Source organism: Vanellus vanellus (genome assembly GCF_965231255.1).
Source record: "Vanellus vanellus genome assembly, chromosome: 18".
NCBI lineage: Eukaryota > Metazoa > Chordata > Aves > Charadriiformes > Charadriidae > Vanellus > Vanellus vanellus.
The window spans coordinates 3,418,835-3,445,547 of record NC_138923.1 but is presented as its reverse complement, the minus strand read 5'-3'; the positions used below and the strand labels follow the sequence as shown (position 1 = coordinate 3,445,547).

General features: G+C 46.4%; 1 protein-coding gene and 1 long non-coding RNA gene across 2 annotated transcripts in view; one reads left to right on the top strand and one right to left on the bottom strand.

The window, feature by feature from the left end:
* Positions 1-234: 234 nt before the first annotated feature.
* TNFSF8 (TNF superfamily member 8) lies at positions 235-17,111 on the top strand (the record flags this gene model as incomplete). Its single annotated transcript, XM_082492577.1, has 4 exons — positions 235-429; positions 6,819-6,864; positions 16,076-16,147; positions 16,714-17,111. 4 exons carry the CDS (start codon positions 235-237, stop codon positions 17,109-17,111), a joined length of 711 nt encoding a protein of 236 aa, XP_082348703.1.
* The window catches only part of LOC309679301, a 76,377-nt gene continuing 55,881 nt past the window's right edge, over positions 6,218-26,713 (bottom strand). Inside the window, exon 3 of the long non-coding RNA XR_014269825.1 lies at positions 6,218-6,244. This is a non-coding gene — a long non-coding RNA (uncharacterized lncRNA). The remainder of the gene's footprint in view (positions 6,245-26,713) is intronic.

Genomic DNA, 26,713 nt, shown 5'->3' with positions numbered 1-26,713 from the left:
GACTGCCGTCGCGAAATCCCTGATCAAGAACATGAAGCTCCTTCCCCTCTTCACAGCTGCGTCCTGCCTCACGCCCCCAGGTCCCTCTTTCTTTGTACTACAAGTGATGAAGTTTTTTTTCCAGATCACATGAGCCAGGATGAAGGGGGAAAATCCTGCCAGGAACAGAGATGGGCTGCAGCTTGAACCTGATCAAGGGGAGATACAGAGCAGTACCCTGAGAGCTATATAAGAATGTGCTCGGCACAAGAGCAAACACTTTTTCAGGTGAAGGACTCTCATGAATCAGCCATGCATATGAATGAAGGCACCGTTTCAAGGAGGCTTGGAGCCGCTAACAAAACATGTTTGTATTTCATCATCGCTACCCTTGTTGCGCTACTCGTCTTCGCAATAGCCACCATCATGGTCTTAGTGGTTCAGAGGACGGTAAGCAATCTCTTACTTTATTTATCGGCTTCTTCTTTCTTCTTTTTTTTTTTTTTTTTGTTTTTTGTTTTTAAACCTACTGCTTTCCAAAAATTATCCTGCGCCCAGAAAATCAGATGCTGCCTCCTGTTATAAATGCACGCGTAGGTATTAGGGGACAGAAAGATGAAACAAAGGTAGAACTTTCCAAAAAAGAAGACCTTTCTTCACAGGCAACCTTAACTTCTAGCACGCAATTTCTATTCTGTAAATGGAAGTGGAAAGCTCATAATCCGAGATGCAAGCCACCCTCTGTCCTAACTAGTTAGGAGGAGAGGTGGAGCGAGAGATCGGTGCCTCACTGTCTGCTACCTGCTTTTACATGTGTCTCCTGTCGCTTCTACAAAGAGTGACCGGTGTCCAAGACGGTCTGGTCGTGTCTGGTAGTGTCTATGTGTGTTCCTCTGAGATATTGATAAATTTTAGTACGGGACGTAACACAAGACAGGGCTATGTGGGACACTGCGTGGTGCTGTCTGCTGGGCTGCACTGTGAAGCAGAGCTCCCTCGAACTACCCAGAGCACCGGATGGGGGCAAAGTAGCTCACTGCTGCTCCCTTTTTTTGTCAGTCCTTTCTTTTGGATGTGATTTTTAATGCAAAAGGAGAATTACAGCAAGGATGACTGAAGGATATAAGCGAGGCAAGGTCTGAGAAAAACAACTGTTCTCTCTGCGTACGGATATTTTTTCCTTCTTAAAATAAAGTGGAATGCTCTCAAGTGGATCTGGGGTTGAACGGAGAATCAGTGAGACATTTGCAGACAGGGCAGAGGTGGTGGTGAATATAAAAAGTGCATTTCTAATGTTGCCATGAACTTCACCGGGGCAAAATGACAGGTCAGAAGTTTTATAGGCTTTGAGATCTTATTGCGAATATCTAAGTGCTGAAGTACTTCCACTGCTATTCACAGAATGAAAGTACCAGCACAGCGCTACTGGAGGAAGTTGGCCACGGACAACAAAATCTTTCAGCTCGATATTTTCTCTTACTAAATTTACCCTGTGCAATTTGTGTGTCTGTGTATGCACATTACCCAGAAATTAAACCATGAAGCCTTGACTGATACGTCTTTAAGTTGCACCAGAGAGGAGTCATTTACCTGAAATCAGCGTTCTTCCAAAAGAGAAGCAGTTTGGGCACAGTTAGAGTGAGACATGGGGGTTTTCAAGTGATAAATAAAGGGACATTAAAGGAGATCTTTAAAATAACAGCCTGGGTAATTCCAGAATTGCCACAGCTTTCGTATATAATGAGGCTTTCATTTGTACTTATTATGAAAGTAAGTATTAAATTACCTCTCCATCAGGATAAACGCAGTTACAGTAGTTGCCAGAGGAACAATATTACTGGAAGAGCCAAGGCTTTCATTTAAAAGAGTAATGACATTATTGCAGCTGCTTTGGAACGAACTTGGCTGAAGGAGAAAGTAGGGAGCTGAGGTGTGTGAGAAACACAAATAAAGTGAAGCAGAAATTTTACGCTGTGAGAGGAATTTGGCAGTAAAAACGTAACTTCTGTTCTTGTTCTCAGGGAGCTGAAAGACCCCCACTACAAAGGCAGCGTAGTTATTCTCCACCCATGACTGGTCTTGAATTTCCAGACCAGGGAACAAGGGTTGGTTCTGTGAGACAGGTTCCTCAAGAAACTCCAGGTCTTGCTCCAAAAACCCTTTAGCTCATGGTCACGCTGTCAGCATAAGGCTAGGCACAAACCCCTTTGGTAAATACATTAGTGGCTGGGCTGAGCGCCTCCTAGTATTGCCTTCAGCAGCTCCAGGACAGGAGGACTGGGGGGTTCTTGTACTTTAAGCCCTGTGGTTACTGAGTCCTGTTGCTGTAGGGAGTAGAGCATCATCAGTTGGCCTAATTATTTTCTTTGTAACTCCTCAAGAGAGGACCAACATCTTGTGGGACCAGCCTCTTGGGGTGATCTGCTTTTCTCTCCAGATGTTGTCAGCTGGATTATGTGAGTGGCGCTTGACCACAGGGGCAATGGCGGCTACTTCGTGCCCTCCCTATGCTGAGCTGAAATAGAAACTTTTATTTTCCTCTGTTCAAAGGAGCGTTAGAGGGTCTTAGGGACAACGCAGGCCTTGTGACCCATGTCTCAGGTACCACTGCATTAAGAGGAGGCTTCTGGTGGCAAGCGGATCACACAGTCCCCTAGCCCCATTGCAGGTACATGGAAGTTGGCGGTTTGTCTTCCTTCTGGTGAATTTGCACTTGCCTACTTTAAGATGAAGGAAGACGCATTGGGAAGGGAAAATAAAACTGTGTAGAAACAAGGCATTCGCGTCACCCAGAATCTAGGTGCTCTGAATACAGGGAATCCAACACGAAAGACCAAAACAAAAAAAAGCACCTATGATTCCAAAGCTGCTTCTCTGAATCTCACAGCACTTCTAAAACACATTATCTCCCCCCCTCCCCCCCTTTTCCAACACCCCACGAAATTTCCTTTGCACCTTGTTTTCAAGAAGGGTGACGCAGCACATTAGTGTCAGGCCTGGGAATTGTTGTTTTTCAGAACTAAACTACGTTTTTTGGAACTAACTACATGCAATGCTGAAGTCAATTCATTTCTTCAGCTTCCACCTGCAGAAACCCTTGGCTTCAGGCCATTCACTTGCCTTGATCTTTCACAAGTGACTTTATTTTCCTCTGGAATAAGAATAGTCACCGTATGATGGTTTGTAGCCTTCATTTTTTTCTCCTTAAAACTGTTATGAGTGCTAAAAATGCCACCCTTCTGCCTGCTGCATTTCACTGCTGCTGGTTATATGTATATATACACATCTGTAGGGGACCAACATCGGACTAGATGATCTCCAGAGGTCCCTTCCAACCCTATGATTCTATGATCTATGCAGATATTTATTATATAGAGAGATATATATGTAAAATCAGTGAAAGAGTATGGGACAGAAAGGACTAGACAAATGTAATTTTAAGACACACAGACCCGGGCAAATCTTACGCTGTATCAGACCCCTAGGCCACCTACCTCTGTGAAAAAATTCTGTGTGAGCGTCCAAAGTCCGTAATCTGGGATGGTCCATCACTGCTCTGGATTTTGTAGACTTCACATTTTTAAGCTCCAAACTGAGCGGACAAATCTTTTCAGCAGAGTTAAGGCACCAGTGTGGCAAATAAGACTCAGTGCGGGCATTTATATTTGCTGATATAGTCTTCAAGGCTGCTGGTGTCAAAAATGTAAAACCCCTTTAGCAGCGGGACTGCCGTAACCAGAAGTTGCTCCTACAGCACCCAGCACGTTCCCACACTCTCTATTTGGTGATTTATTGCTGCTTAAAAATAATCTTGCCACGGGATGCCCCAACCGGTGACTATTGGCCCCCTCTGGTGGACAGCCCTGACAAAAATTAAAAGATGGAAAAAAAACAAACTGCCACCAACAAAACCCAAGCTGAAAATGGCCCCTGAGAGCAGATTTCCCACTCGTTGAAAGCCACAGGAAAACCACTGAGGCGTTTTAGAAGAAAACTGCGCTGTCTCAACTCTTGCCACGGGTGTTCTGTGCAGTGACAGCCACCTGTTGTCTAAAGGTGTCACTTTAATAGGTTTTGTCAGTACTGGAAAAACTGAATTTCACACGGGGCTCTGTTTCCCGTGATGCTCATTATCAGATCAGCTGCGGGGACGGCTCTCCGCTTTCTGGCGTTTTGGTGCCTAGTTTCTACACTTGCCTCTTGGCAACTCAGGGCCACCTACCTAAAATAATAATTTCTAGAGGTGGATAAACACTCCAGAGACCTCTGGTTAAATGAATATTCATAGTTCTGACACAGGACTTTAGAATGACCCTCTAGCAACACCAGCCCGTCTCAGCTTGGGAAAATATCTTGTAAAATGATTAAGGGAAAGAAGAAAGAAGTTATTTTCACTGGCACCTGACTATTATTTTCTCTAATGAAGCAAACTCAAATTATTCTGCTTGCTGAGTAAAGACTGAGCTCTTTCACCATCAGCACCCAGATCACTCCAGATGGGGTGAAATTCGTTGTCACAAATTCTTCCTGAGCTGACACTGTAGAATTTAATCTCTTTGGGCTCCTACTGTGTGCTTCTTTGCATTCCAAATTACAGCATTACATGCACTGGTTTTGGTCTTAGAAAAGAAAGAAGTAATGCCGGTAATATTTCAAAGCAAGCTCTAAAGTTTTATTTGAACATCTACTCAATTGTCCCTAAAACAAATCGCATTAATATCTGCTGTTTTCACCCACTTTCTCCCCGCACCACACCTTCCCAGGTGAGAACACAATACATTAGTACATTTTAATTTTGTTTCTGTTGCCCTGACTACAAAGCAAGCTACGAGCTATCAGCCTTGTCCCGCGTGCCGTCTCCAAAGGAGGGCTGCAGGGTGAACACCTCACTGACGATAATGTCTCAATCACTTTACCAAACACTTCTCTACAGGCAGCAGTGGATCTGCTGCCTGATGTCATTTAGCATAATCTGGCTGGGGACAGAGCATCACCTTTCTCCCATGCGAAAATGCCTTTAGTTCTCCGCAGAGGGCAGAAATGCTCATACATTGCATTGAGAAGTGATGCTTCCCTGCGCCCTGAGTGCGTGCCAGAGGGACAGCCCAGTGCAAGGGTCCAGACGGCAGATGGTCCATGGAAGGGTTTTCAGCTGAGACTGTTCTCAGTCCCACATTTGGTGATACGGGTGCACAGGATCCATGGGAGTTTGGGAGGATGTTGTGTAGGGGACCAAAAAGCTTGGAAATGCCTGTTTTTTCGAACTACAGCTCTAGAATCCCGTTCAGCTCCTAACCCAGCAGCCTTCCTGTACAGCTTAGGAAGATCACCTGCAGAAACACTGTGTCTCAACAGATGACTTCTCCCATGTCTTTCATAGGTGTGGGCAGAGAAAACAAACAAATCAGATATTACAGATACCCAAGTCATGAAGAACCTACGCCTTTTCTGTCTGCAGGACACAGCATTTTGGCATTAGACCAAAGGATAACATTGTTTTGCTGGGATCAGGTGCAGTTCTATGCTTCAGCCATGGTTGAAAACACGGTCACATTAGGCCGAAGTTTAATTAAAAGTATTTTTAAACATCTAAGGCTAGAACATTAAGTACCATAACAGACACAACCTGACTTCTCTCACTGTCATCCTCCTTCTCCCCACACCACACATTGTCCTATTTACACCCAGAATAAAGTACTTATGTTTTAAGACCACTATGGATGAAGTTGCCTCCCACCACATGCATGGTCTGCCTCACTTGTCCCAGGAGATTATTAGATGTTCTGCCAAAGCTGGTACCAGCTGCCCAACTTTCTTCTTCTTGGACACGTGGTGAGCCCACAATTAGCCCACGTAATCGGTATCCAGATAAAAGGAGCTGTTTTAGGCTAGCCTGAGCAAAATCCACTCCCTAATACTGAAATCACTGTGGGACTCCCAGTGTGTGTGAGTGAAGGGACGTGACACTGTGTTTTCAGCACTGAGGCACTCTTAGTATCTTCCCTTGGCTGTTGGAAGAACTTGTTTGCTCCTCGAGGGCATTGCTGGGCGTTTATGAGCTGTCAGTGACTTTACGTGCGTGGAAGTAATATGCAAGCAAGCACAGGCTTCAGGGTTTTATGTCCGGATGGCAGAGAGATGTGATAAAACAGAAGCAGGAACACAGACGAAACCTACCACACGTCACACTTGGAGCACGTTTCCTGAGCAGTTTTCATGCTGTGTTGACAAGTTCCCATGACGTTCTGACCCTTGGGTTCACATCCTAGCAAGAGCAAGAGGAGAGGTGAAGCAGAACAATGCTGTCACTCTCGGACCCGTGTTGAGGCTCTACAAATCTTATTTTCATCCAGCCACTGGCTGGATGTGGCCAGGGATGGGCACTGGCTCTCAAGGGTGCCCAGTCCCTCTCTGTCGTACTCTCTCCAAGCTTTGCAAGCCACAGAGCGAGATTTTTCAAGGCTTGCGCTTCCAGAACATCCCCAACAAAAGCCACACACATTTCTTACAGCACTGAGAGAGTTGCTGGCTCTGTCAGAAATGTGGATTTCTCTATGTTAGATGAAAGGGCAGTGATGAGGGATGACTGTGGCTGATATCTGGATGAGTGCAGAGCACTTGCCGGAGCTCTTTGCTCCACAGCAATCCCTCGCTGACCTGTGAGGCTCTATAGGAGCCATATGCTGAGCAGCGCCTGGGGCTGGCTCCCTGTGCGTCAGGCTGTGTACTGCCTTCATGGCACGCAATGGAAACTTTTAAGATCCGCTTTGAAAGCAGGGTTGTACTTGAATATGTGTACGCTCCCAGAATAACCATCCCTTCTCTCACTTCTCTTTCAGGCAGCTGGTCCTGCCACGGAGGCCATCGCAAAACCTATCAGGACAGGTAAGACACCTACACTGACTATACATGCCATTCGTCTCATCTGTAATGCAAATATTGCTCGGGATCGCTAATAAGCCAGTTGTGCACATCTTAATATTTCACATAAAGGCTCTTCTTGGTGAAAAGCCAAGGTAGTGGGGAAAAAAAAAAAAAAAAAAAAAGAAGAAGAAGAAGAAAAAATTACTTGGTACCTCCGGAAACCAGTGCATGGCTAAGGAAATAACAAGTATGTCTGAATCTGCCCTGAGGTGTCTCTGCAAGAGAACCTTTTTGCCAGAGGATGTGAACATCACCCTGACTATTAGGTCTTATGTTAAAGGTTGGCTCTTGCACATGTGGGCGTTACATCCCCATCTTCACAAAGCACGGGTGCAAATGTGTTGGCACATATTTCAAAAAAATTGAAACTTCTCCTGTACTCCTCTGGCCTGGAGCAGTCATGTGTTTCCTACTGGTTTGTGGGGAAAAGGGAGGAGGGAAGGGGTAGGTCTAGAAGGGGCAAAAGGAGAACAGCAGCAAGAGGCACAGAGTGAGGAATTAAGACAGGCAGAGTATGAGCACAGGGAGCCCAAAATAGGAAAAAAATGTCTAACTAGACGAGCAGAGACACTGTACCAAAACTGTACTTTTCCTTAGCATAAATCTGGAGGAGCACAATTCATTTCATTGACATTGCCTCCCTGGGTACATGGCCCTTAACATCAAGTGTTTTGACTTCTTGCAAAAGTTGATAGTCAGTCCTGAAGGACAGGAGACGCCATCGCCTCCCACTCTACGGATGGGGAAAATGAAGAACAGTGTTCATCTAGAAGGGTTGGCAGAATGGGAAATTGAATTCAAGGTACAGAGAGTCCTAGTCATGTAACCGTCCTTTCTGCAGTTGTATTTTTGAACATAGGTGACACAATGCAGCATTTGGGCAATGCGTACTCTATCTTGCATAATTTTTGAATCAGTGATTCTTCCGTATTGGGCTTTTTTCAGCCCACAGGTCTCAAAGTAGCCCCTGCATGTCATTCTGTCCTTCCTGAGAACTTCCCGTTTTGCCTAATCATCATTTTTTATGATTTACAATTCCTGGAGAAATTTTCTTTTCCCCTTAGGATGTCCCTAGGACACATATTGCACATATTGTCCTAAGCACATATTGCTTTCTCTCTATCAACCTAAGTAGCTCCTCAAGTCTTTCTAAGTCCTTCTTAAGTCTTCTAGTGCTTTATTTTTTACCTGAAGTTCCTCAGAAATAAAGCAGGGTCTGAACATACAAGGCAGATTTGGATAAGGGCATTCGGACAGTCACATCACAGCCCCACTCCAGTGCGTCCCAAAAGGTACCCAAAAAGGAGCTTTGCAAACCTAATGGGATGCAAAGCATCAGCCTCACTGCCCGTGGTCCCCCGTGATGATGGAGAGTCCCCAGAGGCTGCGGGGCAGTATGGCCCCAGAGCAGAACCTCCGCTCCTGTAAAACAGCGTAACCTCAGAGAAGTCACCAGAAAGGCGCTGGTTTTCCTGGCTGAGTTTTACCACCAGTTAGGAAGAAGTAGCGAAAGCCGTTGGCGTGGAGTCTGGTGATTGACTCAGGAGGAGCCACAGAGACTGTATTTGTAGGTCAGTGTTATTTCAAAGCAAAGCACGAGCGATACGGGCATTGCCAGGGTAGGGAGGAGAGGTCTCACTCACCCAAAAGTGCATTACACTATATATATATATATATTTATTTTTTTAATTTATTTCATATCAGGCAGCCTGTGCCAATTGCTTTTTCTCCTCAATACCTGGCAGACGCCAGGCAGGAGGAACGCGCTCCATCCAGGAATGTAGAAGATGCCATTGCATTAGCCAGAAACCTCTTGGTTTTTGGGTCAATACCAATTACAGGCACCCTCTTGCTCTGAATTCTGCTGCTAAGGCTGAGACGATGCTATTAGTGAAAGACGAAGGAGGGAAGGGCAGAGAAACCCCACAAGGCAGGGAGAGTTGCTGAGAGCTGTTTGCGGTGGGTGGGAGTGCTGTACCAGCCCACCCCTCGTTGCCCCTCAGCCTCTCTTGCACACCTCCGGCGGGGCAACAGAGCGTTAAAGTGTAAGCGAATTACCGTGGCCTTTTGTTTTGCTCTTAAAATGCATAAAGCAGGGCTAATTGATTAATAATTTGCTGAGCCCCCCTCGGCAGGGAGCTGTGGTACGCTGGCAGGCATCGCTTGCTGGCTTCTGAGCAGGGAGCTGCAGCGGCCGCCACCGGGTCCCATCCCGCGGCCGCAGGGCGGCAAGGGACAGAAATGTAAGAAACATTTTGGGACGGGGGGACTACGGTGATGCCAAAGTTGCTGTGGATTTAGATTTGGATCTGTATCTGCCTCGCTGGCAGCCCCGACGGTGGTGGTGGTGTAATTTGGATGTGTTTTGTTCCCACCTCGTTCACAACGGGACTTCGAAGCCCTGCATAGTAAAAACGGGCAAGCAAGGGAAAAAATGAGCATTGCCGACATGCCAGGTTGGTGCTCAGCCTTGTTCCAGCCCCGTGTCCGTACGGATGGGGAGGTTGGAGGTACCTGCTTCTGCAAAACATCCCGCAGATGGTAGCGGGGGATGCGGGACTGCGCTAGTGGGAAGCGCCGGGACTGAGGCAGAGACTTTTGTCATGCAAATGAAGAGCGGTCCAGACACCGCTGCTTCTCTGGATTAATTTTGTAATATTAAACCAGGGAAAACACGATGATTTCATTTAGATTTCCAATGAGATTATGTTCTATTATTAGCTAAACTCTGCTGGGCACTAAAGCAGATTTATAGAAGGTTTAGGTTCTGACTCAGGCGTCAGTCCTCCACGGATGGGTCTGCACGAATCCACAAACAGTAGCGGAGAGCGATGCAATGTCAGCTAATTAAATGTTTGCGTGAAAAATGGCATCAGTCTCCTCAAAACGTCTGCGCCATTGTCGGTGGAGTACCTGAGCAGCAGGGGGAAAGGATTAAATCCATCACGAACTGAATGTTTGTGAAATGCTCTTTCTGTGGAAATATTTCTCTGCGGAAGCTGATCCACATTTCGTAAATATCAAATCGCATACTAATGTGGGCCAGAGAGGTGTTATTGTTAGGTTCATTTTTTAGAGGGAGTCACAGAGAACCTTATGACCTGCCAGTGTCTGGAGAGGTTCAAGCCCTCGTCATCTCCTTGCTGTCCTCTCCGAGCCTCCTCTCCCCATACATGTCATAATCCTGCACTGATGGCTTTTCTTGTTATTTTGAACCGCAAAGACATGATACCAAAATCTCTTCTCATTTATAAAAGGAAAAATCTGCAGATACATACGCGCGCACGCGCTATTTATAGGTCTTTTTGTCTGGCAGTGAGATCCATTAGCAGTTGATGGAGAGACCAGGAAAGGAAATCCAGCACTCCATCGACACTTTCAATGGGAAATAGGTTCCCGGATAAAAATCTGGCTCTGAGAAATTAATACAATACAGGTGACATCCGCATCCTTGCTGGCCTAGAGTAAACCATGCTGAAGCCAGCGAAGCGAACAAGCCTTTCCAGATTTGCAGCACTGTCTCTGAGTGCAGTTTGGCCTTCTGCAACTAAATCTGGTCTCTTCCAGCCTGGAATCGTCCCAGAGCAACGCTAATGAACTTGCCGGGTTGTTAGTCACAGATCCCATGATGGTGGGTTCTTCAGAAATGGATATTTACCATTTAGACCATATAGATATTTACCTCCTCAGCTTCAGTACGTGTATGTGTTTGTGCGCATGTATGGGAAACTCTACTCCGCGCTTGGGAGGTCGGGGCACATGAGCTGGGTTTCTCAGTTTGAAAAATTTTGGCAAGCCTGGGCTTGCAAATGTTCGAAAGAGCACACAGGCATCCTCCGAGGCAAGCATCCGGAGGAAACTGCAGCGAGACGGATTCCAGTTAGTCATAACGGGGGCTGGTTGCTTATTTAATTAATATTGAGATGATCGGCATTGCTACAAAATGCTGAATGTCAGATCTTCTGTCTCTCCAATACTTAAAAAGCAAGTTATAGATGAAAATACATATAGATGAATATATAGAGAGAGTTATAGATGAAAATACATATAGATGAATATATATAGAGAGATGAATAGATCATGAAATTACGTGCCCTATGCTATACTGACGAGCAGACCAGAGACTCGAATTATTTTGGCCTTAAACTCGACAAGTTTTGCGGTAGTCAGGTGTGCCGTGATGAGTTCGTAAGAGCTTCTTCCTGAATTTGGAGGAAGGAAAGGGATACTTCTAAAGTCTGCGTTTTTGGAAGGAGGTAACATTGAGTTCAGCCCCCCCGTCAATGCACAGGAGCAGAGTGACAGCCCTCGGGCTCCTGAGGACCAAAGGCACTCGGTGCAGGTGTGACAGGCACAGCCGTGAGCACAGCCCAGCGCTGCCCCTGGGCCCAGGGGAGGATGTCACCCGGCTGGCACTTGGCACAGCATCACGCGGTGGGGCAGCTCCTTGCAGGAGACTTAACTGGAAGGAGAGGGTTAAAGACAGCTATGAGGACTTCAGAGAGCGGCTGCTGAGAAATAAAATTAGGCAAGTTCTGCTAACCGTAGCGTGTTGAGAGAGATGTGTGAAATCACCTTGCCTGTTTTTATAAGCACTTAAATCTGCGGGGGGTACGGAGGAATAGAAAGCTGTTTGTTGCCTGCTTGTACTTCTTCACTTTGTAAAATAAGTTCAGGTTTTCCACCTGCTCTTGTGCCTGTCCGCACTGAGCCCCCCGCTAGCTGTAACGCCGCGCACACTGCGGAGGAACCTCACTGTAAGGGGCGACTGGTACTGGGATAAGCTTCAGAAACCCCATTTGAGGGGCTTTCTGTGCGTGGATAGCAGCGCTTTGCGCTCTGGTATGCCACTTCCAGCTCTTGGTTTCACTGCCCTTTGTCCGTGCTCCTGTTATACCCATCTCAGCGGTGGGGAAACAGAGGCAGTCGGCAGCGTGAGGGTTCCCCGGGCAGAGCCACGTCTCCTTGGACCTGGCTGGCGGCAGCCCATGTGTCCACGTGCCCCACCGCCCCTGGGCTCCTCCTGGCTGGACAGGGTCCCACTGCGTTTTGATGAGGCTCTTTCCGTTTTGCACCGCAGGTGGAAATCGTGGGAGCGCCAGTGAGGCTGCAGCTCCTCCGGGTCCCATTTCCCCGTCCTGCGGCGCGTCCCCTTTGGCTCAGTGGGGAAAAGCTGCATTAAGCTCAAGTAGAAATAGTCTAACCTTTTCCCTCAGGGCTGCACCCTGTGGAAGCTCATCCTATGGCAAAAGGGGACAGGAAGACAAAAGTGAATGATGTCCTGATAGCTTCTTTAGGACAAAATAGCCTAAATGGCTTTCCACTAGGACTCCTTCCTTACCAGCAGGTTTCCTTAAAGCAGCCTGATCCACAGCCTCCGTCCATGGCAGCAGACCATGAAACCAGTGTGGTCTCCTTGGTACTTAGTCCCAAACGTGGCTTTGCTTTTCCTCCTTCTCACAGTATTTTTAAGCTCGTATAATCCTATTGACTTCAGTGGGATTACTTCTGATTTACACCATTGCTAGCGCAAAGCCAATTAGGCGACGTGATTGAACACATCCATCGATCAGGCCTGAAACCCTAATAATTCCAGTCTCTCCTGGCTTCTGCTGAGTTGTTTCAGATTAAAGAATTAATCTGAGAAATAAAACTAGCAAACAGTTATAAGCTGCCTCAGCAGAGCGAGAACCGGAAATGTCTCTATAAAACAATTTTTTTTTTTCCATAACTTGCCTTCTCAGAAACACAGCTGATGTCACAAAATAAATGGTTTAAACACACGTACACACACACACACACAACTTGCTGCCATAAATGAATCTAAGCACAGCTTTGGAGATGCAAAGTGCAGCTAGATCAGTGAGGGGCAGCTCTCGAGAGATGCCATGAATATCCCGAGACAGCTCGGGATGGATGGGGCTCCCGGCAGCTCCGGGCTCTCCCTGTGCAGCCACAGCACTTCGCTTGCGTAGCAGAGGTGGCAGGGCTGCAGCTCCCAAAGCCTGCTCGAGCGGCAGGGGATTTTCTGCTTTATAGGGTAAACCCCCTAAACGCCGCCAAATTTCTGTAAAAATCCTCTCCTTTCTTGCAGGACACCTGTAATGAGAGTAGGCTCAGGGCGCTGACTACGCATTACCAGAGGCTGTTGCTACCGCTGTAACAGCTTTAGTTTGAAATAAGGGCCAGAAGGGTTTTCTCCTATCCTGTGCCGTATCTCCGCATCTCTGTGGTGTCTGTGTACCCACTAGAACACTATTGACATGACTAACATCAGGAAAGCAGGCTTTGGTTTTTCTTTGGGGATTTCCAGCGCAGCCAAGGGACTTTGATACACAACTTACTCACTCCTGGAGCGCAGTGAGCACCTGCTTCCCTCAAAAGTGTTTCAGGTACCGAAATCAGAGGAAGACTGCAACTCTCTCAAGATATCCACAGCTTCCTTCTCCAGCAGTGAGTCCAAAGGGTGCGATGTTACAAATCACCAACCAGGGGGACTTGTGCGGGGGAGCAGCTTCTCCCTGATTTATCCATCCTCCTGACCAAAGACCTCTTAGAAATCAGCCCATGCAGATACTGCAAGGGTCTGGAGATTTGCATCTCTTTTTTTGAATCTCTTTTTTGTCCCCTTAGTTTCAGGAATCCTATGAAACTTAAGATCCTTGTCTCGCTCTGCATTTAGTAGACTCCTTCTTGTTCATGTAAGGAACATGTCATATGATGTCATGGAGTAGCATCAAGATTTAGTAGAACTTAGTTGTGTGTATTAACCAGACCTACAAGGTCCACCGCAGGGTGGGTGACTCTTACGCCAATTTTACACACTGAGTAACAAGAAAACTTTGGTGATTTGTGTACCCTGGGAGAGGGGAGTATAATTTGGTAAGGCTTTACTGAATCTCCTTCATTCTTAATACCTAGTGTTCAGCTCTAGAATAAAACACAGGAAATTCCCAATCTCCCGTACAAGCTCCTCTGCACATCCCTTCCACAGCTGCAGCAGGGCCAGGAGGTGTAAAGGAGAGCCAATGCAGTGAGAAATAACCATTCACCTGCGGCGTGGTTTAACCCACACTCGCTCACTCCCCCCAGGTGGGATGGGGAAGAGAATCAGAAAAGAAAAAGTGAGGAAAAACTTGTGTGTTGAGATAAAGACAGTTTAATAGGGAGTGCAAAAGCTGCACATGCAAGCAAAGAAAACTTTGATTTCTGTAACTCAGAACGCCCCCCCCTCCCTCCCCCCCCTTTCTTCTTCTTCCCCCAGCTTTATATACTGACATAATGTCACATGGCATGGAGTGTCCTTTTGGTCAGTTGGGGTCAGCTGTCCCGGCTGTGTCTCCTCCCAACTTTTTGTGCCCCCCCCAGCCCTCACTGGTGGGGCGGTGTGAGGAGCAGAAAAGGCCTTGACTGCTCAGCAACAACAAAAACCATCACTGTGCTGTCAACATCACCCTCATCCCAAATCCAAAACACAGCACTACACAAGCTGCTAGCAAGAAAGTCAACCTCATCCCAGCCGAAACCATGACAACCTGTCTGGTTGCAGCCACTGGGGTATATATTATTTTCCAGAATCTATATCTTGTCTGTGTATCTACATGCCTGTGGGTTGTATAGGGCAGTACAAACTCTGCTCTATACAATCATAAAACAAAGCAGGAATAATCAGTGCCATTCACTGAATGCCCAATAAGATGAGAGAAGGAAAAGCTTACACAGAGCAGATGGGGAGGTGAAATGTGGCTGGAAAGGAGGTGAAATGCAAGGGGAAGTGGTGGGGCGCAGGGTCTGGGATGCAGGAGCTGGGATATCGAGATGCAGTGCCTGGATGCAAGGCCTGGGATGCCATCTCAGGATGTGGTGCTGAGATGCAGATGAGACACTGGAGTGTGGTGCTAGGATTCAGGGTCTGGGATACCATTCCAAGATGCAGTTTGGGGATGCAGGATGCCACTCCAGGATGTGGAACTGGGATGCAGGAGATGGGACACTGGGATGCAGTGCTGGGATGTCATCCTGGGATGCGATGCCAGGATGCAGAACCTGTGATGCTGTCCCAGGATGTGGTACTGGGATACAGGGCCTGGGATGCCATCCCAGGATGCGGAGCCAGGATGCAGGAGATGGGACACTAGGACATGGTGCCGGGATGCAGGGCCTGGGATGCTGTTCCAGGATGTGGTTCTGGGATACAGGAGATGGGACATCGGGATGCAGAGCTGGGATGCAGGGCCTGGGATGCCGTCCCAGGATGCGGTACTGGGGTGCAGGAGATGGGGCACCGGGACGCGGAGCCGAGATGCAGGCTCTGGGATGCCATCCCGGGCGGCGGAGCCGGGATGCAGGAGATGGGACACCGTCCCGGGGCGCGGAGCCGTGGCAGTCCCGGGCGCGGCCGTGGGAGGGAGCCGTCCCCGCACGCCGCGGGACGGAGCCGGAGCCGCCGCCGGGCGCTGCGCGACGGGGCAGCCCCGGCGCCTCCCCGCCCCGGCGCTTGGATTTTGGGGGCATTCCCGTGCCACGCAGCTGCCTCCTGCCCCGACCCCGGGTGCCGGCGGCGTGCGAGCCCCTTCCCCGCCGTTATGGCTGTGGAGGGAGGCGCGCCGGCAGCCACAAAGCCCTCCCGGCTCCTCCAGCAGGCGGCTTGCGGGTCTGAACGACCGACAACTTCACCTGAAGTCCTGACGACGTCCACTCTTTAACCGTGAGGGAACAGAGCAACGTTTCAAATGCACCCAAAGAGCCATTTTCAGAAGTATGTTCCACTTAAACGTTTAAAAGCTTCTGTCTGTAGTCCCACCATACAAATAATTTGGTTAAATCAAGCTTACCTGCGCCTAATTTCTATTTCTAAGAAGGAGAATAAGAAATACAACTTTTTGGACCGATAGAGGCAATCTACCAGAGCTTTAGACTGTTACAAATTTACCAGTTGAGTTATGCTGCTGTAAATTCCCTGTGCAGAGCAGATATTATCAGCCAAGGGGTGAGAAGCGGCTCTCCTGCATGCTGTTCTAGCTGCTGCTGCTGCTGCTTGTTGCTTCAGAGCTGCTGCTGTGGAGTTTGTCCATAGCCCAGTTAATACAAATAAGTGAGGTGCCAAATGCTGACAGCGTTTTACAGTACAAAAAAAATCAGGAGTGGTCACTTAATCTGTTGTTTCCTTCAGGGAACACCTCCGAAGACCATTTAAGCATCCTACAGAATTTCCCGACCAAGAGAGCCGCTGCGTACATGAGAGGTCAGTGGGGAGCCCAGCGGAGGGCAAGTGTTGGCAAAGAGACAATGCAGAGCTGGCTGAAGAGCAGGCTGTTCGTGTTATTCAAACTGGTTTCAGTGGCAAACAGCTTTTTGACCAAATGGGCATTTTATAGGAAAAAAATCCTTTGCTTTCCTGAACTGTGGGTGTGTTTGGTAACCCCCTATCTGATCACACAAATGCCCTATCTGATCACATAAACTTGGTTTTCTAACTTGCTAAGAAAAAAATAAATAAAGAGGTACTTTCCCCGCACGAACACACGAATATACATCTCCATTATTTCCCTTCAAATATTGCAGAAGGCCTTTATCACTGCATCTCCCTGTCTTGGGTTTCCCAAGGGCTGTGGTAGTCCTTGGAACTTTTTAACACCCCACTTCCCTGCCTGCACTCCCAGCCATCCGGCCAGGGCCTTTTCTTGGAGCTTCCTGCAGGAAACGCACTGAACAGGTATCTCCATGTACCAGGAAATACACTGCTGCAAGTCACATAAGGTCACTAGAGCTCAGTGGCTCATTTTAAAACTTATTTGCTTTCCTTTCTAGTGTCCAATCCAGTAAACAGTTCAAAACTGAGCTTGGTCGAGAAGGGTATTTGTGAAGACATCGAGTGCAAGAGCGAAGAGCTGGTGATAAGGAAACAAGGCGTCTACTTGATCTATTGCCACTTGAACTTTCATTTTCCCAACTGTTCAAACAGCCCCACAGACCTCAAGATAGAGCTCCTTGTGAATGACAAAGTCGACAGGCAAACATTATTCACATGGTGCGCATCAGAAAGGTGCCAAGAAAAGACTTTTAAGACCTTGCTCCAGCTCCATTTGACATACCTGAATGTGAAGGACCGAATATCAGTAACACTTAATCATCCTAAATTCTTGAATGAAATTTCTCTTCCCAACGATAACGTTCTTGGGGTCTTGAGGTATAGCGATGAAATGTGAGCGGCTCTCTGACTTCCCGCTGCTGCCCAGACTTACCTTTCTCTGAACAACAGCAGCCTGCTTTTACTAGGCAGCACCTTGTTTTAAATTTCCTATCTTACCTCATCGCTAGGGTAAACAAGGAACTTTGTGAGTGTCCCAGAACGAAACCTAAAACACTGCAAGACCCACACCTGACAGATTCCTCCGGTTTTGGCTCAGGGTAGGATTGTTGTTGGACTACCCAACACATAACCCACAGATCTGCCAGTGGTTCCTCAAAACAATACTGTGTAAACACAGATTTAAACATAACCAGATTACCGGAAGAATATGCAATATCGAGATTTTTTGGCTAACGGACCGCTGGCAAGGTGCCTGTGCTCAGGAGACAGGGAAATCCTTTTAACTGAATTTTATGGCGTAGTATTTTGACATGGTCTTTCCAAAAAACTAACAATCAGAGCTCATAACCAAGGCTCGCGTTACAACTGCAGCATGCAAAGACAGCTCTGGAGTGGGTTTGTGGATAGATCATATGAAAGCAAAGATGATGAAGGCGTTGGCTCTCAGGCTGGTAGCTCAAACTCTGGGACAGGACATAGGAGATACGGGACTTACAGAATATTTCTGTGCTGCATTCTGCTGTGGACTTTATGCAATTTACTTCCAAGTCTTTACTTCCTTTTCACTACTTATCCGTCTCTTCTATTTAAATATTAAGCAATTTGGGGCAGAGACTTCGTATAAGCACAGTGCTCAGCCTCTGTTCTCACTTGGGGTTTCTAGACCTTTTCCTAACAAATATTAAAATAGTAACCTTGTTGTGCCACATAATGAAGTTCATTACGATACGTTTTCCTTGAACCCTGTCCTGCCTGTTTGACAGCGCCCCGCGTGACGTCAGACCACTCCGGTGTGTAAGTACACCTCTAACATCTGCACTTTCTGAAAACCCAAGATTTATGTCTGAGGTCCAGACTGTCCCAAAGACAATTTCAGACCTGGCCCTCAGCTGAGAGCTGTGGTGTTTGGGCAGTCCAGAGGATAGATGTTATCTGAGCTTCTCTGCCTTACTGGAAAGCTCAGATAAAGAAGGATAAAAGAGTAATCTCAGGCCGTCTTATTCTATGAATTGCAGTAACACAGGCATTTACTTGACATGTAACTTTTACAGTGTGGGGAGGAAAGGGACCAAAAAGTCACAAAAGCTGGTACCAGTTCACTCTTTGCTCTTTCCCCTTCATCCCTGAGATCCTACTAAGGTCTGGGATTTTTTTTAATGGTTGGGAGGGGGAAAGGAAAAGAAGAAAACTAAATTTGTGTTTTCTTTCTTTCTTTCTTTTCCCCTTAAAGAAAAGAAATGTATTTTTATAAGAGTCACCTTACCCTGCCTATGACATTGCGGCCTCCACTGGGATGTCCTCACCCCTCCGGACACTCTAAATCTCTCACGTCTCTGAACAGGGTTTCCAACCGCTATCTGCCTCCACCTCGATGTGCACGACTAATGCCCGGAGAAGTTTAAGCAAGCCTGGCAGTCAGGAATCCCAGCTGCTCAATATACACAAGGCAGCTAATGAATGAAAATAGGCATTTCTTCACACATACCCCCCCCCCACACCTTTTCCTGAAGGCTTTGAATTGAAAGAGAAAGACCATTCTTTTAAAAACTAAAGCAGCTCTCTGCATAGGATGATTTTATTCTATTATTTTGCCAGATGGAGAAAATCCTGACAAAGCAGCGCTAAGCTTCTCAGCCCCAGGCTTTTTAATACCACAGAATAAAGCAATCCGGCCTCTACTCCGTTGCCTCTGAGAAATAAGAATAAATTATAGCCATAGCCCATTAATAGTGTGCAATTTTGCCATCAGTTATAAAAATGTTAAATAGCTTTCACTGAAACAAGGTCCTGAGCCAAGCAGCAGCCTCCCCTTTCTGGCAGACTCCAAGTCACTTCACTCTTTCATCCTTTTTCCATCTCTTATTTCCTAGTTTTTTTTGAAGCGGGTCCTTTTTGACAACAATCCTGTACTAAAAAAAAAAAAAAAAAAAAAAGTCCAGGCTGATCTTTCGCACAACGCCGCGTCTTTGCAGCAACATCAACACCGACGCACTTTGGGGAACAACCCGTTCCCATGGTCTCCTCTTCACCGTTAGCAGCAGATGAGCTTTTCTGCAGGAGGGTCCTCCTCGCTCTTCTGAGGAGCACCTCAGACCTGCAGCCCCTGCCCTGGTTCCCCACCCCGGGGTACAGGCCATGAGAAAGGGGGCACTACCGAAAGCACTGAAGTCACGGAGAAATTGTGAAAATTCCTCCCCTTGTCCTCAGATGTGGCAAACGTGTGGCTTTCTGTGCGTATGCTCTGCTGCTAACTTGACCAGAAACAGGAAACATCAGCAATCTCACAAGCAAGTCTGCTCTGTTGAGGTTTCAGGGCCCTTCTCAGACACTGAAAAAGTTGCACTCTTAAACTGTTGTCTGCTTGGCTCAGGAGTTAATATATGCCATTATTCATAATCTTGGTTGACAGGAAAAAAATGCTTATTATTGGCTTAATTCTGGCTGTTGTTAATAGCCATAGGAAATTTTAATAGGAACTTAAATAGAAGTCAAGTCAATGCAATACACTTCCATCCAAGCTCACCCGGGGGCAGCAAACCGAAATCAGATCAAGTTTAGTTTCAGAGATTTCAGAGCCTGAGCTGAACCTCACTAAAGCTGCGAAGACTTTGAAACCAGGATCGCAATTAGACTTCACAAGGCTTGATGACACCTCCCGTGAAATTGGCCTGAACCCAAACTCCTCAAAGCTCAGATGTTAAAATTAGGTCACGGCTTATCCGACACAGATTCGCTATTTAGGCTCTGCGAGGGCTTACCGAGGGACTCGGGAGTTTTGCTTTCCCTTCACTTCTGGTTTTGGTTCATTTTGTTTTCCTCAGTACTTCCCGCAGGGAGGAAATATCGTAGTTACTCAGAGAGAAATCCTTTACCGGGCCACGAGCCAACCCGGGGGCTGTGTGCTACCTAAAAATGCACAGCAGTCCTATTTTAAAGACCTCACTTGGGTCAACAGTGCGTTGACCTTCTTCTGCGAGGTGCCTACTTGACTCTGCGCTCCTCTCACGCTCTCTCCTTCGGAGAGCAAACAGCATTCTGCAAAATCCGTGGCCACTGGCTCACGCTCTTAAATTAATATTACTATTCTTCATGATGTTATTAGATACAAAAATTACAAGCAGCTCTGGTTTTTTTCAAGCACCCTGTCCTGAAGTTAAAGCAAGAAAGGGACTAGTCAACACAAATAACCAACCAAAAAGCAAAACGAGTAAGAAGGCTTTGCATTTTGGGACCTCTAACTAGGCCTTGCTACCAGGTCTTTAAAAACTGGAAGCGACACAACTTGTGTTTGGTGCGAATAGGGAGGAAAAACCTCAAAGCAAAGGCAGCTTCTGTAGGAGGAATAACTGTAAAAATGCAAATTCTGACAAGCGACACTTGTGACTGCAGGAGTTGCACTCAGTGACCTCAAAACCTCTTCCAGCCTTGCCTCTTTGTGGTTATAATAGGCTCAATTTCAAGAAAGTATGATGGACTATAAGGATACAGAGTCTTGGAAACATGTTTTGGAAGAGTGTATTCTGCAGCGGTGCCCTCCTCCCCCCCTCCCGGGGTTGCTCCAAGTGGTTAAAATTCCCAATTTCTCTTTTCAGCACTGACCCTAGGAGCTCGAAGATGTGGGGTGGAGGAGGGTACAGACCAAAGAAGGTCAGCACGGCACGTTCTGAAATTCAGGTGCTTCCAAGGAGAGCGGAGGTGGTGAGCGCCCAGAGCCCCACATTTGCATCAGGGCCAGAGCTTCACCCCCTCCACGCTCACATCCCCTCTGGGCTGCAAAGGGCTCCGCAGGCAGCGCCCACCCCCCCTCTGTTGTAAGACGAGGACATTGTGCACCGTGGGTAAAGTCATCAGCTTTTCCTGAGATGCCATATCCTGCAGTGTTGGCACACCATTTCCCTTCAGCCATGCCCACAGCGTCTAAATTTAGGATCCCTATTTCCCTCTATAGCCAGCGTGAAGCAAGAACCCCCGGGAGGGGAGTCAGAGCTCCCGAAATAGCTGCCTAGATAGGACATCATCAACTGCTGAGTGAGCCTTTACTCAGTCTGGTCAATGGGTTCTCGGTCTCAACGGCTTCATTCAATTCAAGACAAATAAAAGATTATTTAATCTGTGGATTTATAGTTTATGGACACTTTCTACAGCTTCCCGCAGAGTGCTGCCCGTGCTTTGAGGCTGTGTGGGGCTCATGGGAAGCCCACGGCTCTCCAGCAGAATACGTTTGTAAGGTAAAACACAAATTGCAACCAAGTTGTTAGATTTGTGGCTGCAAAAGAGTAAGATTTTGCTGCTTCGGTCATTTTCATACCCACCAGCACCTCTTGCTTGGACTTGTCCAGAACTGATAGAGGGAGAGCAACATTTTGGAATTAGGCACCAATTCAATACTTAGGTTTTGAAGCAACCTTTTTCTCATCTAAAACTTTTTGGTAAATATCTGATTTTTTTTTTCCATCCCTTCAGTTTACATATTTTTAATTTCCTTGTGTTTCTGTTATTTTGTTTCTTCCCCTCTTTGCTTCTATTTTTCAGTCTCTATTCCTGCATGAAAATGGATGGGAAAAAGCAAATGAAATATAAAGTAAGGGGGGAGGGGCGGGGCGGGAAGGAAAGAAACCAAAGTAGTGTGAAGAATTCAGAAAAAAACCCAACTGTTTGAACCGTTAAATGAGCTCTACCAAAGCTCTGACTCCAAGGATACAAGTGATTATTGGCATATGCAACCATCTGGAAATAGGTGTTTCTAAAGCTTATGATTTAGAGGAAGAATAAGTTCAATGCTGAAAAATGAGAATTTGATGCAATCTTTTACTACTTTATATGAATGTAATTCCAGGGGCTTCAACCAAGTTCCTCAAGCTTGACGGTGGTAGAAGAGCAGAACTTTTGCCTCTGGCAAGCAGAATTGTGTGCAGTTTAGCAAAGCCTTTATATTTAAAGGGTATTTTTTTCATGTATAAACCAACTGTGTTGTGAGACAGTTCACTGGGGGCTTTAGCAATAGACACATATGAAATGTCACAATAATTATATCATGTAAAATGAAATCGTTCTGTGTTAATTATTGCAATTTAAATATTGGGGGCATGGGTGTTTTCCTGAATAAACACATCTGATTCCTAACACAGTGGTGTGTCTTTAGTCATCTTCAGCTGTCGGAGCGTGTCTCCAGGTAGACATACATGCAGACCTGATCCTGCAGCCTACCCAAACGCAAACCTGCTCCTTACGGGCGACTTCACCTGCTGCTGAACCACAGCAGCCCTTTGGACTACCTGCTGGGGCAGGGGGCTGCAGCGAGCATCTGCACTTCAGGGTCCTGCACCTCGGGAGGAATAACCCCATACACTGGTCCAGGTTAGGGCTTGACCTGCTGGAAAGCAGCTCTGCTGAGAGGGACCTGGGAGTTCTGGTGGACGACAGGATGACCGTGGGCCAGCAATGTGCCCTGGTGGCCAAGAAGGCCAACGGTCTCCTGGGATGCATTAAAAGAAGCGTGGCCAGCCGGTTGAGGGAGGTCATCCTCCCCCTCTGCTCTGCCCTGGGGAGGCCACAGCTGGAGCACTGTGTCCAGTTCGGGGCTCCCCGGGTCAAGAGAGAGAGGCAACTGCTGGAGAGAGCCCAATGGAGGGCTACAAAGATGATCAAGGCTCTGGAGCACCTCTCTGACGAGGAAGGGCTGAGAGCCCTGGGGCTGTGTAGTCTGGAGAAGAGAAGGCTGAGAGGGGATCTCACCAATGCTGATCAATATCTAAAGGATGGGTGGCAAGAGGATGGGGCCAGACTCTTTCCAGTGGTGCCCAGCAACAGGACAAGGGGCTACAGGCATAAATTGGAACATGGGAAATTGCATTGGAATATGAGGAAAAACTTCTTTACTGTGCGGGTGGCAGAGCACTGGCCCAGGCTGCCCAGAGAGGGGGGGGAGTCTCCTTCTCTGGAGGGATTCCAAACCCACCGGGATGCGTTGCTGTCCAACCTGCTCTGCGTGACCCTGCTCTGGCGGGGGGGGTGGACTGGATGATCTCTGAAGGTCCCTTCCAACCCCTCCCAGTCTGTGAGGGTGGACCCTCGTAACAGCTGCAGCATCATGCACGCACGGGTCCAGTTGGCCCTTTACCGACTGTGGTCCTGTGGCTAGGGAAGTGCTTATGAAATGCTGACTGGTTTAAATGTGCTGTGAGCTGAAATACACCTTCGAGTGGACGGGGGTGGTGGGCTGGTCCCCTGGTGCACAGCTCAGACCCGCAGCAGCGGCATGAGGTTGTGCAGCAATTACTGCAGCAAAAGGCTGGGTCTGACTCTGTGCTTGTCTCGAGTTGGTGGCATCGGAGTCAGGGCAGCTGAAAAAGGCACCCTGAAAGAGCACGGTGCTCTTGATGTTATAGGGCCTGAAAATATAACAGAGCTGCACTTCACAGATGCAGAGAAGCTGGCAGAAAGTTGGCAGGATCTTTCGGAGCTCGGCAGGTTTTTGCTTTTCTCAGATGAGAACAAAATGTCTGCAGGAAGATTCAGTGGTTTAAACATTTTAGTTGAATGCTAATTAAAGTTTTGAAATTCAGTCCTGGAAAGCGCTCAATACTTTTACTCTCACTCAGAGGAACACTTCAGTGTACACCTCACTTCAAGCAGGTGCTTAATTGCAACCAAGAGGCTTTAAAAATATGTGGCCACTTAAATACTTGATTGTTTTTAAGCAAGAACATACATAGTTCATGAGTTTAGGTGCCTAAGCAATTTGGGGTCATGGCATTATATGAACAATTCAGTAATGTACATTTGTCTAATGTCAATAGAGTGTCAATAGTTTTAAAGAGTCACTTGAGCTTTTCCTTAGAATTTGATCCTTCATTACGATACAGATTAGGGGTTTTTTTAAACTCCAAATAACTTCAATTCAACTTAAAGGTTGTAAAATTTAACAAGCAACAAGGGCTTCGGCGTGCATTTTGTTTAGCTATTACATAAAGTTACTCAAAGGTTAACAGGAATTGAAGAGCCAAAGATCAAACAATTCTTAAGCTGATTTTTAAAAAAGTTTTAAATAAGACTAATAGCAACTATAAGTTTGTATAAGAAAACACAATAGACATGACTCATTCTACAAGTCCTCTTATATTAAATGCTGTGCAGATAAGACAAAATCACTTCCTTATTGTAAAAGATAAAGAAATTAGAAAATAGCTTTATAAATAATCTACCCCATGGGGTACATGCCATGTACAATTCAAAAGGTAATTTTTTTTGGTTTACTGAAGTCTGAGATTTACCAACAGTAGGATTGTAATGAAAAAAAAATATGATTTATTGTAGTAGATTCACTAAAATGTTATTAATTGTCAAGGATACACTTCATTAGCAGCAATTATTAGACACTGCCAGCTAGAAGACTGATCCTTTTAAAAGGTGAAGTAAAGCCAGTTTATGTATGGCAGAGGAAAGCAAAACTTGCTGACCTGAGCCAAAACCAAGAGCGCCTATCCTGGCATCTGCAGTGGCCAGCATGGCTACACCAGGTAAACAGGCAAGACCATGTTCCCATGCACCATACCATCCCACCAGCAACCACTGGTGAACACCTGGAGCTCTGACGTGGCATTTTTCAGATATACTTAACATGCTGTATGTATATGTCCTGGTTCTAGCTGGGATAGAATTAATTTTCTCTCTAGTGGTTGCTGTGTTTCAGATTTGGTATGAAAGGGATGTCAATAATGCATAGTGTTTTAGTTGTTGCTAGGTGATGTTTATACTGTTCAAGGACTTTTTTCAGCTTCCCGTAGAAGCTGAGAAGGAGCATAGACAGAACAACGGAATATCCGTACCATAGGTGTCATGTTCGGTATACAAACGGGGTTGGCCGGGGGGCAGGAATCCACGATCTGCTCGGGATGAGCTGGGCAACTAATTCATGGGGTGGTGAGAGTGACTTGTGTTGTATTACTTTATCTTGTATATTCCTCTACCATTATTGTTATTGTTATTTTCCTTTTTCTGTTGCTGACCTATTAAACTGTCTTTATCTCAATCCACAAGTTGTTTCTTTTCCCCTTTCCCGTCCTTTTCTCCCTCTTCTCTCTACCCTTCTGTGAGGAAGGGGGAGAACTGCACGAGCAGCTGCGTGGTCCTGGCGGCCAGCTGGGGTTAAACCACGACAGTATATCAACACCCCATCGCTCTTAAAGATCGCATTAAAATCTTGTAATCACAAACCTCCTGAAGGTTTGTGACATTTGTGACTGAGTAATTATTCAAACCTGGGGGGAAAGGGGGGGGAAATCGGTCTTTTTGCTGGTTTTTAATTTATGTGCTTTAATTCAGAGTGACACACTCTTGCTGGGCTTTCCTTATTGTGTTCGCCAAGCAAAAATGACTCACGCGTCCCTCACTTGAGGTGTCATAGCTGATATTCTTCATTTTACAGCCCATTTCACATGTTTTATCTCCTGTTGCTATCTGAGCCATTCACAGAAACAAAGAAAAGTGGGTAAATACAGGGAGGAAACATCTGTAACTAAACTGTGCGCAGAGGAAACTAAAGAATGAAAGAGAAAACAGTGAAATTCTGTGTGAAAAAAAGCCAAGTTATACACTCCGCTACTTAACTTGTGAGGTAATTGAGCTGATCTGATTTTATACGTCATAAATGCTTCTTAGAAACTGCCTGGTTTTACCGTATGACCCAAGTCCTGTCAAATGGACAAAATTAATGCGTTGAACAACAGTAGCTATGACACATGATCCAGGAAAAAATACTCAAATCCACGCCATCCATCAGCAAAAATTCCAGCTTCTAACAGCAAGGAAGTATTGTCCTTAATGGTTTTTAGAAGTTCATATGCTACAGTTGAGTTATCCTCCAGGATTCTAAAATATGCCAAGCCTACTCAGATCGAATAGGCATCCCTGTTTGATGGGGATCTGTATTATTGAATGAGGAAACTTGTATCAATCATAATACTATTTTTTTTTCTGGAAGAACAGGCTCCAAAGGGGAAGAAAAAGATCTGCTTCTCAAATCTGCATTAGCGATTGCCCACCGGAGAATCAAAATGAATAGATTATGTTAAAGAAAAAAGGGAATATCACATAAGAAAATAAAATAGCAATTTTTTTTGCCTTTTTTCCTAAAGCTTGGAGGGCTCAGCCCCACAAGGAAAACTAAAGTCCCAGAAAGCGCAAGCCACAATTTTTTCAACAAAGCCACATTTTTTTCTCTCTTTTTCTGGAAAGTACCGGCTTCACCGAAATGCTTATCAGTAGAAATTGCTAAGACCAGGCTGGAATTTCTGGTCAAAACCACATAAAGACCAAAATACTAACACAAAATATCCAGGGGATCTGGCTCTTCCCAGAGGGGGGAGGACCTGGCTGCAGAGCCTTACACCAGGTCCCCTCCCATGGAGGAGTGCCCCAGCAGCAGCCCCAGTCCCACTGCTCACATTTCTGTCAGTTACTATAAGGAATTGATCGCGGCTACTAACATCTCCTTGG